This window comes from Thermobia domestica, chromosome 2 (assembly GCF_964235325.1).
Source record: "Thermobia domestica chromosome 2, izTheDome1.hap1.1, whole genome shotgun sequence".
NCBI lineage: Eukaryota > Metazoa > Arthropoda > Insecta > Zygentoma > Lepismatidae > Thermobia > Thermobia domestica.
This window is the reverse complement of record NC_137455.1, coordinates 197046426-197063244: the sequence shown is the minus strand read 5'-3', so window position 1 is coordinate 197063244 and position 16819 is coordinate 197046426. Positions and strand designations below refer to the sequence as shown.

Genomic DNA, 16819 nt, shown 5'->3' with positions numbered 1-16819 from the left:
ATGGTGGACTGGAATGTTTCCCGAATGTTCCAAATAGGAAAAGTTTTTATTCTCCATATCGTAGAATTATTTTATTAATTTTTTTTTATTTTAATAACAGTCATATTTATTGTTGCTTTTATTTTTTTATTTTATTTTATATCATGTTATTTTATGTTAATAACAGTTTTATTAATGTATTCTTTTGCACGTCACTTAGCTTCGAAAAGCACTTCCTTTTACATTTGAAGTTTGGTCCAATAGTTTTTTTTTTGTTTTTTTGTCCGAACATATTTGCTTTTCCAATTTCCATACTCTTCTTTCGCCTTCCTGGACTTCATGCCATTTCTTTACCTCGCTTGCTTGTTTCTTACTCGTTATTTACCCTTTCTATTATTCGAGTTGTTGGCAAGTCACTTGACTTGGTAGTTTTGCTGCAATCCTTCGATGTGCTTGGTTTCTCATTTTTCTCTTCTTAACTTGTACTAGGAACACTCTTTGTAACCATACCTAACATTTGCCCGTTCAAAACATTTCATCCGATAAACCGCATTGTACTCATTCCAGCTAATTTTTGGCCTACAAATGTAACGTGTTTGCCACCTAGCGGAAAGAATTTTACATGATTCAATTACGTTCCGACTTGTCTGTTTTTGCTACAAATTAGTGGGGTTCAAACATTGGGGTTCTTTCAGGGTGCATTTGCATTAGCAGAGTGTTGTTTGTATACCATCGGGCATTTATGAAGTCTGGCTTCTGCTTTTCCCCCTCTTACCGTGCATTTCCGCAGAACAAAAACACATGTGCTCCATCTTCCTTATTTAACAAGTCCCAAACGTTGTGCTACTTCATCCCTCTTGCCATTTGCAAATTTTGCGTTGGGCCCTGTGAGGACACTAGAGCCTAAAATATTATTTCAAAACGTGTGCTTACAGACATAATGCGATCCGTATTTTTGCCGATTTGTCCATCTACTAAACGGTTTCCGGAAAAGTGATCTTGGGTCACATTTTGTAGACTGCTGCACTAATCTGGGCAAATTTGTCATTTCGAAAGAGGTCATTTTTTGTTTGTTTTGCAGAAGCGACAAAACATGCATTTCCTATTTTGAAGTCATCTTCGCATCGTTTCTTTAATGTAGCCCTTTTAATCAATGGGGCTTTTTCTTGCAAAAAGTCTCTTTGTCCCCTTAACCTATTTTCCGAAAGAAACAAAAAATACGTGTCGATTTATTTTTGGTCTAGTATATATGTGCCAAGTTTGAAGAAAATCGGATGGCGAGAAACTCTTGTGAAGCTATCTCCTTTCCACTTTCACTTTTAAGACTTGACAAGTTTTAGCCCCAAAGTCTTCATTTGCATCTCAAAACTTCTTATTTAAACTTAACAGTTTATTTGTTGATTACATTCAACTGAAAAAGAAAGGAAACATAACTAACTCCACCGTAGTAATAGTAGCTTCTTGTACACAAACATTCTAAGTATTTGTGTTCTGGGAGCCAAATTAATTTGACAATTCCCGTTTAGAGTAATGAATCAGTTAAATTTACTGTAGATGTTGAAAGATTAACAAAAGCTTACTCTTTATTAGGTTCAAAATATACTGAAAATGATTGCTTACTATTTAAAATAGTAATCAAAACAACTACTTAATTATTTTTTCAAGTAAAATTTAGGTCATTTGACTATCTTTATAAAAATAAATAACACAAAATTGAAATTTAAACATCGTTCTTGAGCATGAAAATAATTACGTGTAATGTTACTATAACATGATCATGGTCTGTTTCTCGTCAATAAACAAAATAGAATAAACTATTATCCATTATAGTTTTTAGTTTCAGAACATAAATTGATGACTTCCTTGGCGTAATCTCAATATGACAAGATTACTAACTTTTTTCTATCTAATCACAAAAACAACTGTTTATGTATTTTCTCACGCTTTCAGCAGCCACTATCTCCAAAATGAAGTTATTCTGAAGCCCTATTTATTGGAACTTTTATTTGTTCTTTTTATGCAAAAAAAAGAGCATCATGTAAGCGATTTTTAGAAACACAATATAAATTCGATTAATAAGATTGAAATGCCCGATATTTCATCTAATGATAAGCTACTTTTTGTAACGGAATCAATGTAAATACGAATTTATAAGGACAACGTCATAAGCTTCGTACATGCAAGATAATAGGCCGTTTGTTGTTGCGCAAGGTTGTATAAAGTCCGTCGTAATTAACACACAATTTCGAGTAATATTTATCTAAGAGTTCCGACAGGAACATTCTGCACACCTACTCACTAAAACCATCGATAGTGCATTTCGGTAAGACTGTTGGCTTGTGAAATTTTGTAACGGTGAAACAACATTGCAAAATGAGATCAGGCTTCTGGCTAACAGCATGTTCCGGTGAGCTCCTTAGGACCACCGTGGAAGTGAATTCTCGGAAAAGTGTTCGTGCAATCGTAGAGGAGCTAGACACATACCATACCAGTTTCGTTCGGCGGGTATTCTGCAAGCATATCCATCTTAAGAGTCGGCGGGACTCAAGTGACCTTGACAAATCGAAGATATCTTCTCCTTGCAGTACAAAGTGTTTCCTTATTTTGACAACAGATGGAGTTGTTGCTGAAATTCCGTCAAAGCAAATGGCACCCCTCCTTTTCCTTCTTTTCCCCTGCATGTGGTCAAAGTTGGACAGCGCAGGAGGGGGTGATCACGGCTGCAAATGGGACAAAAGAGTGAAATTCCTTGTTTTGGCTAAAAGAGAAACAAAACTGAAGAAAAAATAAAGAGGGACTAACATGATATCAACCCTCAGCCCCGTGTCTAGAGAGCCACTCAAATATCTACAACGATCACAAACATGCCATAGAGAACTAAAGCACTTGTCGCCTGTCTCTTTCTCAAAGGATTCTACCTATGGTAAATAACAGAATAGTGCGGAAAGAGTCTGATATAAAATGAAGAACCATGCCATTATTAAAAAAGAACGGGAGAGTCGATATTCTAATTTATTTAGAGCCTTCGTGGTTTAAAAAAAAAAAACGGAATTGAAAGGCAGAAAACCCAGGCAAAGATCTGAAATGTATTGACAATGTGGCTCTTTTTTAGTGGAATTCATTTCCTTATTTTCTTTTCAAAATATGACAACCAGATTTCCCCTGTCACCTTCACATTCGAATGGTTCTGGATTCGATACCAATGGCTGACCATCCTGAGTTTTTTTTTCCTATTACAACAGGAAAGGGCCGCAATGTTACATTCAGCCTTGGGGACCGACTTAGAAGGACAGGAGGGAGCATATGCCCTGCTTGGTGTTGGTTTTTACTTGGAGAAATAGACCACTTCATTAACAATAGAATTAAAAGATGTGTTACCTTCTTGAGGAAGGTACACTCATGTCCAAAATTATTGTCGCATATCTATAAATATGTTGTTGTAGGAATATAATTTGATAACGAATTCATCCGATATTTCTTATAATGTTAGTATGTGTACAATCGGCAGAGACATGTATGTGGCAAATTTCATGTCAAACGAGCAGTAAATAAGAACAATAAAACGAAAATAAAACTTTCGTGTCCATTTAGCAACATTTTGTTTTACTCATTCTAATTTTCGTATTTATAAATATTTTCCTATGAAATTTACCACATATACATTTCCCAATTGTATATACACATAGTATCAATATTAAAAGTACCCAGCAAAATCATTATTACATTATATTCTTACAAGAAAACAGTTATAGATATGCGACAATCATTTTGGACATGAGTGTACAATGACGTAACAGGTGTTTGTTTCAAACATTGAATAAGTGTTCGTATAAATTGAACTTATTTCCTAACGTCATAGAACTAAGAACTGTTGCAGAGCGACGTAAGTCCGGTGACAATACAACATTCCATTGTTACTTTCATACTTTGCAATATATCTATTTATTTTAAAAGCAAATTTTAATATGTTTTAATTTTCAACTTCTTTATCCTAAAATAAATAATAGTCTTTAACCAGCCCTGTTTTCCCTGGTTGCATATCACTTTAGGATTTGGAAAATGTGTCCAACAAATAAAAAAATGATAGAACACCTTTTCAAGACATTCTTTTGTTAATCAATTCGCACTAAAAAGTTAAAAATAATTTTGTTTATGCAAGACTAAATAAAAAGAATGGGGCGCGTCATTTTAAGAATTTATAAAGTAACTGTAACCCTATATTAGAGTACATCTCATTTATTTATTTATTTATTTATTTTTTACTCATGCATAAACAAAATTGTTTTTTACTTTTAAGTGCGACTTGATTGATGGAAGAATTTCTTTAAAATGTTTATTATTATATTTTATATTATTGTTAATGTTTCCATCCTTGGCATAGGGTGTTTATTTTGATAAGGTACCGTATGATGCGTTTCTATACTACTAGGGTATATTAAAATTTAGTTTCCTATGCGTTACTACATACATTAAACAGCACTTAAAAAAAATACTACCGAATGTAGAGTGTTTCTCCGCTAATAAGAGGGAGACAGATTGAAGGTACCAAACACCCCTACCGTTAATTGAGAAATATTTAGGTGTCGACACTGATGAGCAACATCTACATTTGAATTTGAATGTTTTATGGACTTTAGACAATTGATTCAGACCGGGATACATGGGGAACGGAATGTTGGAAGCAAGTAGTCCAGTCCCTAGTTTGAATGCCTGGAATGAGTAAGGACTCTTCTCCCCTTGGTAAAACCTGCTAGAATTGAAAGCAATATCAAAGAAACTCTGCTTCGAAAAGAGAGAGAGCAAACATGCATAAATAGTTAGTCAGAGTCGGATTTAGGTTTAGTGGGGCCCCAAGCTGTTTAAGGTAATGCGGCCCTTTATGTGTCCAGATGGACATAGGCACCCTACATACAGAAATAAAGAAACTAGAGATAATTTAGGAAGAAGACTAGCAGAAGGAGACCCATTAATTACATGAATGTAGGCTACACAGTAGGAAGCACTGTTGCTACGTATATTTAATTTTTTTTTTAATTTTCTTATATTGTAGAAATGTATATCCAGTTTTTCTTTAGATTTTGGAGCCCCCAAGAGAGCGGGGCCCTAAGCTATAGCTTGTTTATCTCATACGTAAATCCGGCACTGTAAATAGTATACATATACATATATATAGGCTCTACAGACCTTGGTGCAAATTAGTTATAAACCCGGTGCCCCACAAAATGTTCCCAATCGGGCCCCGCACCATCTAAGGCCGGCCTTGATGTATATAATATGTGTGTGTCTAGTATTGTACGATGGAAGCTGATCAAAGAGCTCTATATTATTCTTGATTTTTTTTTTTTTGACAGGTAAACAAAGAATATTTCGGGGATTAATCTACCCTAAAGATTATAATAATGTTTTTTATCTTTTCTCTTGCATGTATATTCTCAGTCCTGCAGGAAGTTTTCATTTCTTTCTTGGAATACATAAACGAAGACTTTGGTTCGGCTTCTTCACAAATCTTTGTCGAAAAGTTGACTTCCTAAATTACTTCTTCTCATAGAAACCATCTAGAAATACACTGTACTGCTGAAACAGAAACCATCAACTAAAGAGGTAATAAATTTTGCCATTCCTCGTGTTTGAAGTTCCCATCCTTCACAATGATTTCCTTCCTCCCGCCCCTGTTAAGAAGTTCAAAGTAGGTTTTCAAAAGGACTGGCTCCCGCTGAGAAGGAAAGTGGGATGAGGAATGACTATAGTGCCATCTAGCAGTTAGATGGCCAAGTACGTGAACACGAAAAAATCTGATTTCTGATTTCTGTATATTCAATAATGAAGGATATAATTTCTCATCGATTGTGTAATGGATGTATTTGGAAACAGCGAAAAAGTAGTACAGTAGCACACAAATACAAAGATAGTACTCCATTCTCAAAAAAGTCCGAAGTTTTTTTTTTAGCTCTTTTCCTTACCGTAAAAAAACAGAAGACTTTTCCCTCTAATTTTGATCATTTTCTTATGGGAATTTGGATTATAATTATCTGTATTTATAAGAAGAAAATATCACGCACAGAGTTCAAATTGCACCTTTAAAATGAGATGCATCATGTTGAGTGAGCTATTGAGACATTTTTGCGAAAGAACGAAATGAAACCATGATTTTTCTAAAAAATGGTTGAGATTCCATGTTAAATTGAACACCAATATTCCGGCCGCTGTGGCTCACTCCTTCTCCCTCTTAAGGTATGCAGTTACCTGAGCGTGGGAATAACTGGGAATGTGTTCCTGCTTCAGATTATTAATTCTAATGAAAAAAAGATCCTTTTCAGTTGTAAATGATCGAGACAGTAGTTGGATTGTATTCAGTGTCTACAATAGTTTCCAATAAATAAGATAAACTATCCACCAACCCTAGATGTTGTTGGTGATATATTGTAGAAGTGACTCATCATGTATTCGACACAAAACCATCATTGTAATCGTTGTTGCTCAAATGCGTCGTAAACATGTTGTATGACAATGTTACACATGTCTCTTCAAAGTTAATACAGATTATCCTAAAAAATAAAACTCTTCCTTAATCACTCTATTCTCTTGCCACCACTTTTTGAGAGGGAGGAACTTCTCTGATGAGCGGGCTTCATAACGTTCGGTTGAAGACGTATTTTCATCTCAAGCACCCGACTTGTTTCGTCATGAAATTCAGTATTTAGTTAAGCGATGAGAATGTATCTCACTGTAGCTGGAGAATATTTTCACAAACCAGATATTTTGGTTTCTTTGAAAGTGGCAAACTTTGTAGGATATTTCAAAGATACCAACTAGATTTATACTCTTTTATTCGCTAATATAATATTGAATAAATCCAGGCAAATGATACGCATTTATTCTGCAGTTTAAATAAGAAAAACACATCTCCCTTGTTAATTGAATTTGATTCCCTTCAATCTTAGATTCAACTATTTATTTGATAAACCGCCTAAGAGAAATACTAAATATATTTTTATATAAACAATATCTCATTTATTTGGAATATTGTATAAATTTTTCTTTTACTCAACTAGGTTATGTCCTTTCTTTCATACCTTTCCTTCATGTTCATTCATATTAAAACTTTCAAACTTTTATGAATAAATTGTGTGTGGATATAAAAAATAAATATATAAATGAGGGGGCGCGGTGGCTCAGTGGTAGAGCGTTCACCTCTGGTGCTTGGGGTCCCGGGTTCGATCCCAGCCCCCGCCAAGTGAACTTTGTGGTGGACAAACACCGTGCTCGTGGGTTTTCTCGGGGTTCTCCCGTTTCCTCCCACTTTCTTCATTCCACCATTTTCATTCATCTCTCATTATCACCGTCTCCTTTAGCCTCACCGGCATAACCGTGGGACGTAAAACTTAAAGATTTCATTTCATTTTTCATTTCAAATATATAAATGAAGAAAATAAACCTTGTATTTAAATTTAAAAGATAACAGTATGAACCAATAAGTTAACGATGTTATAATTCGATAAACATGTTGAATTTGTGTATTACTACTGGGAGAATTCGTATCATAACTATTGTTTTGTATTCTGAATGTAAAAAAATAGAAAATCCTGATATTCAAAATGGCCCAATTGTCTTCAAGACATTCTTAAACCTTAACTTTGTATCAAGCGATAAAGTCCCCCTAAGATATAACTGAATCTATTCATGATTTTTTGAAACTTATTAAAGCCACTTATTGAAAATACACTATTTACAAATGTTATTCTGTATAGTTGGTAAAAGTAATGTTATTTATATTTACTCTTTAAGTAATGTATGTATGTAATACAACTTTTCTCTCTCTTTTTGTTTCAGCTGCCAGTTCTACAATGATGCAATGCAACAATATTCTTCTAAAAGTAACATTGTTTTCCCATGTAATTATTTTGGGACTGGTTTTGTGTTACGTGAGAAGATAGACATACTTTGTGTAATCGACACCCAAACCTAGTTCTACTGCTTGCTTCGTTGAACGAACTAAAATATGTAACAAAAACGAAAGAATGAAAATGAACTCATAGTGCTTAATACAAAGCGGATGAAGTAAAATAAATTTATACATTCACAAAATTGTATGTACCGGCGAATAAATGAAATTGTTTAAATAATATATGATCGATTTAGTATGAAGAACGTTTAGTACAATTTTGACAAAGCAAAACAAAATGGATATTATAAAATATTATTTATTTATACTTCTTATAATGTGCGAAGACTAGAAGGTCATGAGAAATATTACTTAAATGAGTATATTATATTTAATAAACAAAACTCACAGAAGAGAAATAACGCATTAATTTAGCTTTCCGTGTAAGGAGTGTCAGTTAACAATGCTTCCAATAACTGTAATATAGTGACCAAAGGGATGAAATGTGTAAATTTTGCATTAAGAAAATTTAAGGGGGAAATACATATATAAATACATATTAAAAGAGCTTAATTAAGACAACTAACTACACAGGGATTTTGCATACAAACTGGTGTATAGTCTTAATGTTACTGTAAGTTACAAGACAGACGTGTCAGGAAGAGGAAATGGAAGAACAGGATTATTTTTTTCTTTTACAAAGTAATTCTGATCTTGTAAAACTTCACGTACTTGAGTGGTAAACACAAAAGTGGTAGTGAACAAAAATGCTTTGTGAACTTATTCATATGAAAAAAAGAACTCGTATGAAAATAAAGATGCAAAGATAACAACATTGTATTAAACATGGCAGTAAATTACAGAACAAATGTAAGAGACTTTGAATACATTTGGAATTTGAGAGAAAATTGAAGTGTTGCGTGAAACATGAGTGTTACACGTGTTCAATCCATTCTACCAAGTCTCACCCAATTTAATGAAGGAAATTAAATTTATCACGTGTAAACGTAAATTGAAATCTCAATAAAAATGGTTTTATTACATTTAGCAATGCAGCCAAAGGTTCATTCATATTGCACGGTTATTTGCTGTTATTTTCAGTTATGTATGCATTGTTGCTTGTAAGACTTTTGCAATATGTACGGCAATTTCCCGTGCCAATGTACGAAGTTCATAAAATAGGAATGTCCATAAAGAGCCTGATCAGAGAGGAGAGGGAAAACTTACTGTATGGTGAATGTAAAAGGTAAAGTGATAATTGTGTGTAAAAAGGGAGTGGTAACAAGTATGATATGTGTATAAGAGAAATATATATATATATATATATATATATATATATATATATATATATATATATATATATATATATATATATATATATATATATAGTCGTATAGTCATAACATGCAAGAAGAAGCAAAAGGTGTTAAATGTAATATGAAACAGGTATTGCTCAGGAAAGAATTATTTGTTTGTGATGAAAGTGCAACAAGCGGTAAGAGAAAATCGTGTAATTCTGTTTCATGTAGGCAGAGAAATGTTCCTGAAAACAGAGAGAGGATATAAAAATATGTATATACTACTTATTTCAAACTACTAACTCATTTCATATTGTTTTCTTCTTTTCTTTCGCTTTAGTCATGTAAAATTAGATTTGTCGAACTATTTTTGTGGGAAGTAACTATGAAAACACTATTGAAGCAGCAATGAATTAAATATGTAAAAAAATATATGAAAACTCGCTCAAACACTGTTATTTAATATGATGGTTGGATGAAAGATAGATCAGCACAATTGTACATATATTGTATAACGAAGAAAATAAAACAAATGTTTTATGTTTCAATGTGTTATGGCAATGATTTGTTTTCAGACATACTTAATATGCATAAGGAAAAATTTTAGGTCATTTGTTAAGATATTTTGTGTAGTACATCACTAATTCGAAATTTTATAATTTTTAAATAACAAAGCAATTACATGTTTATTACAAATTGTAATGATGAAAAGCTGCTGTGGTTTTTTGGAAGAAACAAACAAAAAGTTGTAAGTAATTTAGTAAAAATGACAAAAGAAAGTTGGTTTAATTATTATCCCTTACTTGAACAATTTTCAAAGAATTTATAAATTAATGTCTATATTAAAAATCTTTGTCTTGCGTTTTGTAGATGAAAAGTTGACCGATTTTTCCAAAATCCGTATAGGCTGAATGAATTTGAAATTAAAGTTTAGAAATATATTCGAAGCAAAAGTAGAAGAAAATTATGGCTGGTTAAAGAAGTGTACAAAATCCAGATCTCTACATTATTGTTGAATACGATAGGAGTGATATAATTGAAAAGTAACATGAATATACACAAGAAACAAGAATCTGAGTTGAAAGGATCAAAGAAAATTCTTTTTAGTTAGAAGACTTCAAGGAAAATACTTTTGAGTTGACCGAGAAAAGGTTGGGAGGATAATATTAAGCAAGGTCGGAAAAAGATGACTAATAAAAATTCTAACTTTTTATTTGTTATAATACAGAATATGATGCTGGTAAAATTGATTTTGTAGTTTTCAACTTTTCGGTTTCATAAGCCATAAAGTAAGTTTCTTAAAATTACGATACTAAAACGCATTTATACGTTACTGAAGCTGACAAGGTTTGCATGTAATCAGAAAAACAATTAATAAACTATAACACGACTCTCATCATATAAAAGTACATTATGATATTCCGTTAAAAACGAAGCATTTAACCTAAAGGTCCTAAAAATACATACCTATGAGGCTAGCAAGTTGTTGAACTACCGGAAGTGTTGAACTACTGGATATATTTATAAAAAATGTTGGCATCGTTAGATTGAGTGTAAATAAGTAATAAAACGGCATTACTGTATGTACTTTACTTAAAACGCATTTACTGGTAAAAATTTAAGTCAAATTTAGAATCACATTTTTCTATCAAAACCATATGCAGTACAGTTGAAAGAAAGCAATTCAACAATGCACGCTTCAAATTGCTCGCTTGCGTCGCGTCCTACGGCTCGGTGGTGAAACAGAGGGAAGAACAGAGGGGTGTTGTTTACATCTACAGTACAATTCAGCGGTAGCGCCTTCTGTCAGGTCTGGTTGTCAACAGTGTTTGAACTACTGAGCGGCCGAACCTCAAATCCATTAAGTACAAGGAATGTGCTAGCCATTTTGCCAAATGTTGAACTACCGAACATGGCTGCAAAACTGTTGAACTGTAGAGCGGACCCTGTCGCCAGGAAAATACTCAAAAGTGTTGAACTACTGAGTTTGTTGAAGTATCGAATGTTAAACTACCAAGCGCGCCCTATATACTTTGTCTGTGAATTATAATACGAAGAACTTCTCAATGAAGCGTGATAGAATACGTCATACAGTGCTACACAGGTAGTCAATCTATCTAGAACATTAAGGTATCATAAACTTTCTTGCCAAACAATTACACAAATAAGCTAACCTAGCTAAATTAGCATCACTAGATCTATGAATTAGAAGAGAATGTCCTAACCAGTGAAAACATGTACAACCATGGTCACATACATAAACGTATCCAAATCACTGCAAGGATAACACTTCGAATAAGTGTATATTGCCACAGGTGAGAATAGCACAACTCAATTTTGGTGCAGTTTGCCACAACCTGGTTATTGCTGATTTGTCTTACCTCATTAACGTGAAAACTTACACATATTTGACCCAGCAGGTAAGGATTGCCAGACGATTAGTACAGCATTGATACAGACAGTACCAAGCACGATATTGGATTACTACGCCACTGTACACTTAATGACATAGCTAAGTTGGATCAAGTTCAGACAGTACCGTTCGGTCGATACACGGATACTGAGGTGAAAGTATATTGCGGGCCAAGTGATGTAGGCCAATATTCTGTGTCCAACATCAATAACTATATTGCCCCAAATTTGTCAATTTTATATAAACCATAGTGAGATTCCCCTAAATATTAAACCGTGGAGACACTTTCCCTAGTTTTCCAAACTATGGAATGGCTTTGAGGTGAATTCACGTGCTCAAAATATCCTTTTTGTGCTTTCTACCCCGCCAAAAGTATTTTCAAATGAATATTACGAACGGTTTTTGTGTACTTGAATGCGTAGCCAACGCTGAATGCAGTTATACCATAAGGGAACTAGTCTTTTAACTGTTTGTAGGTGTGCAACCATTGACTTTCCTTATCTCCAGATAGGATGCCATGATATATCAAAAAACACGATTTAACTAGCAGTTCCCCTGATCAGTTTCGTTCATAAGTTACCATACACACAATTGTTACTATTTATTGAAATTTTGTACTTTCTTCCTCTCCATACATCATCTTTAACTAACATCAATACATCTCTTAACTCCATGAAATCCAGTATCTGAATCAAAGTAAGGGGTAGAAATAGAAAATTACGTAAGAATTAGGAGGAGATAGTATTGTGAACTGCATTAGGAGAAAAATACGATTAATTTCTTCATATTCGTTTGGGAAGCAATAGTGAAATTAGAGATGTTTTGAGTATGTTTGGAGAAGAATGTACCTCTACAGTTCAGATGCTATATTAAACGAAACCTCACAAATTTTCAAGGCGAAAAACTTTATAATTTAAAATTATTAACAGGGGGTCAAAAATAGTAATGTCTGGCAACTTCTGAATATTGCGTCAGATATGTGTCCACATGTAATACCATAATAACATCTGATATTCTACAGTGAGAGCAAACTACTCTGGACACCATTACTACAATTGAATTTGGCAAACCGCACTGGCGGCAACTTGTACACCACCGACACTACACAGCCATTTTCAGAGTTGAATTGAAGACCTGAATTGCAGAACATCTCAAGTGCACCGGAGTCCTTTTTTGTTTTTAGAAGAAAGACAAGAAGATCATACTTGGCATGCTATTCTCTTTAGCTGAAAATATTTTGTATTTATTTTTTTTAAGTTTTGATTTGGACTTATCTATTATGCAAGTGAATAGTCCTTAAAACATAGATACTAACATAAAAAACAAAAGCGCAAAATACGAAGAAAAAAGTTGACCTGGGATATTTTGCAATTCAGGTCTTCAATTATCACACATCATACATCGAAGAAACCACTATCATGTCCTTACTATATAGATATTTTGGATTCATTACTTATGACAATAATCATTGGAAACAAATGATGTAAGTAGTTAGTTAGTTTATCTAGACAAACAGAAATACATGAAGTCTGCTTTGATTATGCATGTAGTATACCCAACCGTAATAAGGCGATAAGTAAGAAACTGTAACAAAAAATTACGTCACAAACCATTACCTAGCTAAATGTACACAATAGGTACTAGAATTGATATATTTTAGTCCACAGTGGCAAATATATACTATAATTCTTTAAAGATTTTAATTACATTTGCCTCTTCCACATAAATACGTAATATCGGTAGTTATTTATCTCTATTTCGCTTTTGAACTATTAGTCGCCAATAAGTTTAAGGTTTTTTCAACTCACTCGCACAAAATTATATATATCGACTTGATTTCCTATTAAACTAAGTGTTGTGTCCGAGTCTTTGCCCTCCGTCCATAATCATAATCATCATTAGGTTCTGTTCAAAGCACATTAAGTTAGCAAGCTTTCTTCACTGACTTCGATTATTTGCAGCCGTTTCAGCATCATCGCACAAGATGTTGAGGAGCAGACGATGTCTTCCATAAACGCGTGAGGTCAAGTGTAACGAAACCGACCTTGTTTCTTTTTCCTTCATGGTAGGGTTAACCGAAATGCAGTTTTCATATGTCAGAGTTGAGACATACTTAGGATGTGTCCAGCAAGTTTTATTTTTGGTGCTAAGTTACTGTCGGCGATAAAAGTTTCTTTGTAGCATGGCTTTTGTAAAATTTTCTTAATTTCCAATGTAGCCATATTTGAAGGTGGGAGACGCCAAGGATTCTTCTGAGCAGCATCGTTGCAAGACATTTAATATGCTTTCACACTAGATTCTGTGAGCCGCTTACGTGAGCTGTAGCGGCTAGCTTTACATTGTCTTAAATGTACGCTTTCACACACGTGCTTCGTTGCAAGTGAGCCGTAGCTCTGACAAAGTTACTATGAAGATCACCCTGCCAGTAGCCGGTTTGAGCGGGCTGCTGGCGAGGAAGAAAATAACACACTGTCTTATGAGAGATCTTCACTCGTAAACGTGAATTCAGTTACGATGAAGAAGTGTACATATATATTTGATATTGAAAATTTTCTCATTTTGGTATTACTCTGATAAAATATACACTTTATACAATTATACATTTCATTAAACAAACATATAGACATTCTGAAGTAATTAAAAAATTTTCTTTCATCTTTTCTCAATTTAGGAAATATACTATTACAACGACAACCTGTATTTATGTTGTTTATTTCATTTAACATGTAGGGAAAAAGGGTTTTAAATGTATGCACTTGCTACACAATAGAAAAAGAAGAAAATGATATAATGTCATGAATAATTTTATTTCGTAGATGTAATTTTAATTTGTAATTTTATTTTGTAATTTTATTTTGTTTTCAGTCGATAGATATGAATGTTGATTCGTTGTTTCGCTTCCTCCTCTCTTTGGTATGATTCAGGGGCGAGAAAACTAGTTATTTCAAATACCAATGAGAGTGAGCGATATCCACTCACACTTTACAGCTAGAGTTGTTAAGGACAATAAGACGGTTACTATATATCAGTTCCGGTGTCAGTCTTCTTTATCTATGCTTGTTACAAATATAATGCAAGAGGACGCCATGTTATTATTCAGAAGTGTACGATCGCTGTGAAACAAATGACAAGTAGTCTGAAATACAGTGCATTTAAATGATTGCAAATAGCGTATAATCAATATATACTTATCGTAGTAAGTAGCAGTCATATATTTATAGATGAGTTATACTACAAAATAAAACTGAACTCAGGCAAAATAAAACGTTTGTTATACTGCGTAAAATATACATTTTTCCTGTCTTAACCATTAAGAGATCTTGGGTTTTTGGGCTATTTTTTAGACTTTCAGTCAAGCAGCTACTGCATCGTCACTATTTATCCTAGGGTCATGGTTCATACCTCATTCTCTTCATAATAGAGCTGGCTTTCAAATGATACTACTTGCACGCTCATACCATATACCAGGAGCGAGGAAAAATGATGTCAAAGGGAAAATTTCGGAGGGAAAATTTTTTTCTCGCAATTTGGGCCCCTCTGGAGCGGCCCTGTGTGAACGTAGCCATCCAAAAAAATCTGATAAATAGTACTTGGTACACTGAATGTGTGTGCCAAATTTGAAGTTTCTATCTTGAATACCAAGGGCGGGAGAAATTTTATCAGGAATTCCCACCATGCCCCAAATTACCGTAAAACACCATGATCTCAGGTAAACAATTTCCTGAGACATCTCTAATTACTCTAGGGTCATGTTTTGCACATCATTCTCTTCAGAATAGAACTGCCTTTCAGGCGGTATGACTCGTGTGTCTCCATCATGTATCTAAGGCGGGAAAATGATGAAAAACGAGATTTTTTGGGTCTAAATATCCTTTTTTCAAATCTTAGCTCCTCTGGACCCCCACCTGTTTTAACGCAGAGATCTGAAAAAATCTGGTAAATACTACTCGGTGGGCTGAATGTTTATGCACAATTCCAATTTTCCAGGTGCAAAAGTAAGCCCGCCAAAAAAAAAAAAACATACCGACAATGTCCCATATTCCCGTATACAGAGGGAAATTTTTAAACATTCCCTGAGACATCCCTAATCACCCTAGGGTCATGTTTTGCCCATCATTCTCTTCATAATACAACTGCCTTTCAGGCGGTACCATTCACTTGTCCCCATCATGTATCTAAGGCGGGAAAATCCCGTAAAATGGATTTTTGCTAAAAATTTCCCATTTTCAACGCTTAGCCCCTCTGTACCCCCCCTGTTTTAACGCAGAAATCTGAAAAAATATCTGGTAAATACTACTCGATGGACTGAATGTTTGTGCACAATTTCAATCTTCTAGTTGCAAAAATAAGCCCGCAAAAAGTAATACCGAAAATGTCCAAAATTCCCCTATACAGAAGTATATTTTGATAAAAATTCCCTGACACTTTCCTAATTACCCTAGGGCCATGTGTCGCACATCATTCTCTTCAGAATAGAACTGCCTTTCAGGCGGTGGCATTCACTTGTCTCCATCATGTATCTAAGGCTGGAAAATGAGGAAAAACGGGATTTTGGGGTAAAAATATCCCTTTTTTTCAACTTTTTGACCCTCTGGATCCCCCCCTGTTTTAACGCAGAAATCTGAAAAAAAAACATCTGGTAAATACTACTCGGTGGACTGCATGTTTGTGCAAAATTTCAATCTTCTACGTGCAAAAATAAGCCCGCCAAAAATACTTTACATAACCCCCCCCCAAAAAAAGTATTACACGAAAATACAAACTTTAGATTTATGACGTCATCACCTCCTATGTCTCGACGCAGGAAGGTCTGAAACCATACGTAATGTCTTCTACAATGCCTCTGGACTTGAAAAAAAAACGGACGAAAAAGCTCAAATAGAACAGAAATAACGCAATGTACCATGAAAAACGCATATGGTACAAATTGTACCAAAAGTTCCCCAAAGGGTTAATCGATTTATAAGATGAATCCACATCGTTCTATATCTTTTTTCTTCTTCCATTTTGTCGCTAATATTAAGCTGCAGCTTCTTCTGACTCTAACATGGCTGCCATTTTTGAATGGCTCAGAAGTATTCAATGCTTTCACACTACAGTTCACATAATCGGCTCAAGTGAGCTGCTCACAAGATCTCGTGTGAAGGCGAACTTAGTCATGCGATCATTCTGGCTGTAAAATTCCATGCTTTACAGGTACAAGTACAGGTAGTATGTATTCCAGTTGGGGTGACTATGTTGTTGAAA

At 34.2% G+C, this 16819-nt stretch overlaps 1 protein-coding gene across 2 annotated transcripts in view; it reads left to right on the top strand.

Moving 5' to 3' along the window:
* LOC145678351 (protein CEPU-1-like) overlaps positions 1-9938 on the top strand; it is a 1025842-nt gene extending 1015904 nt beyond the window's left edge. For both annotated transcript variants that reach the window (XM_081748400.1, XM_081748399.1), the window contains one exon: positions 7810-9938. In XM_081748400.1, the coding sequence (XP_081604526.1) occupies positions 7810-7913 (104 nt within the window). In that variant the 3' untranslated portion in view covers positions 7914-9938. The remainder of the gene's footprint in view (positions 1-7809) is intronic.
* The last annotated feature ends 6881 nt before the right edge of the window (positions 9939-16819 follow it).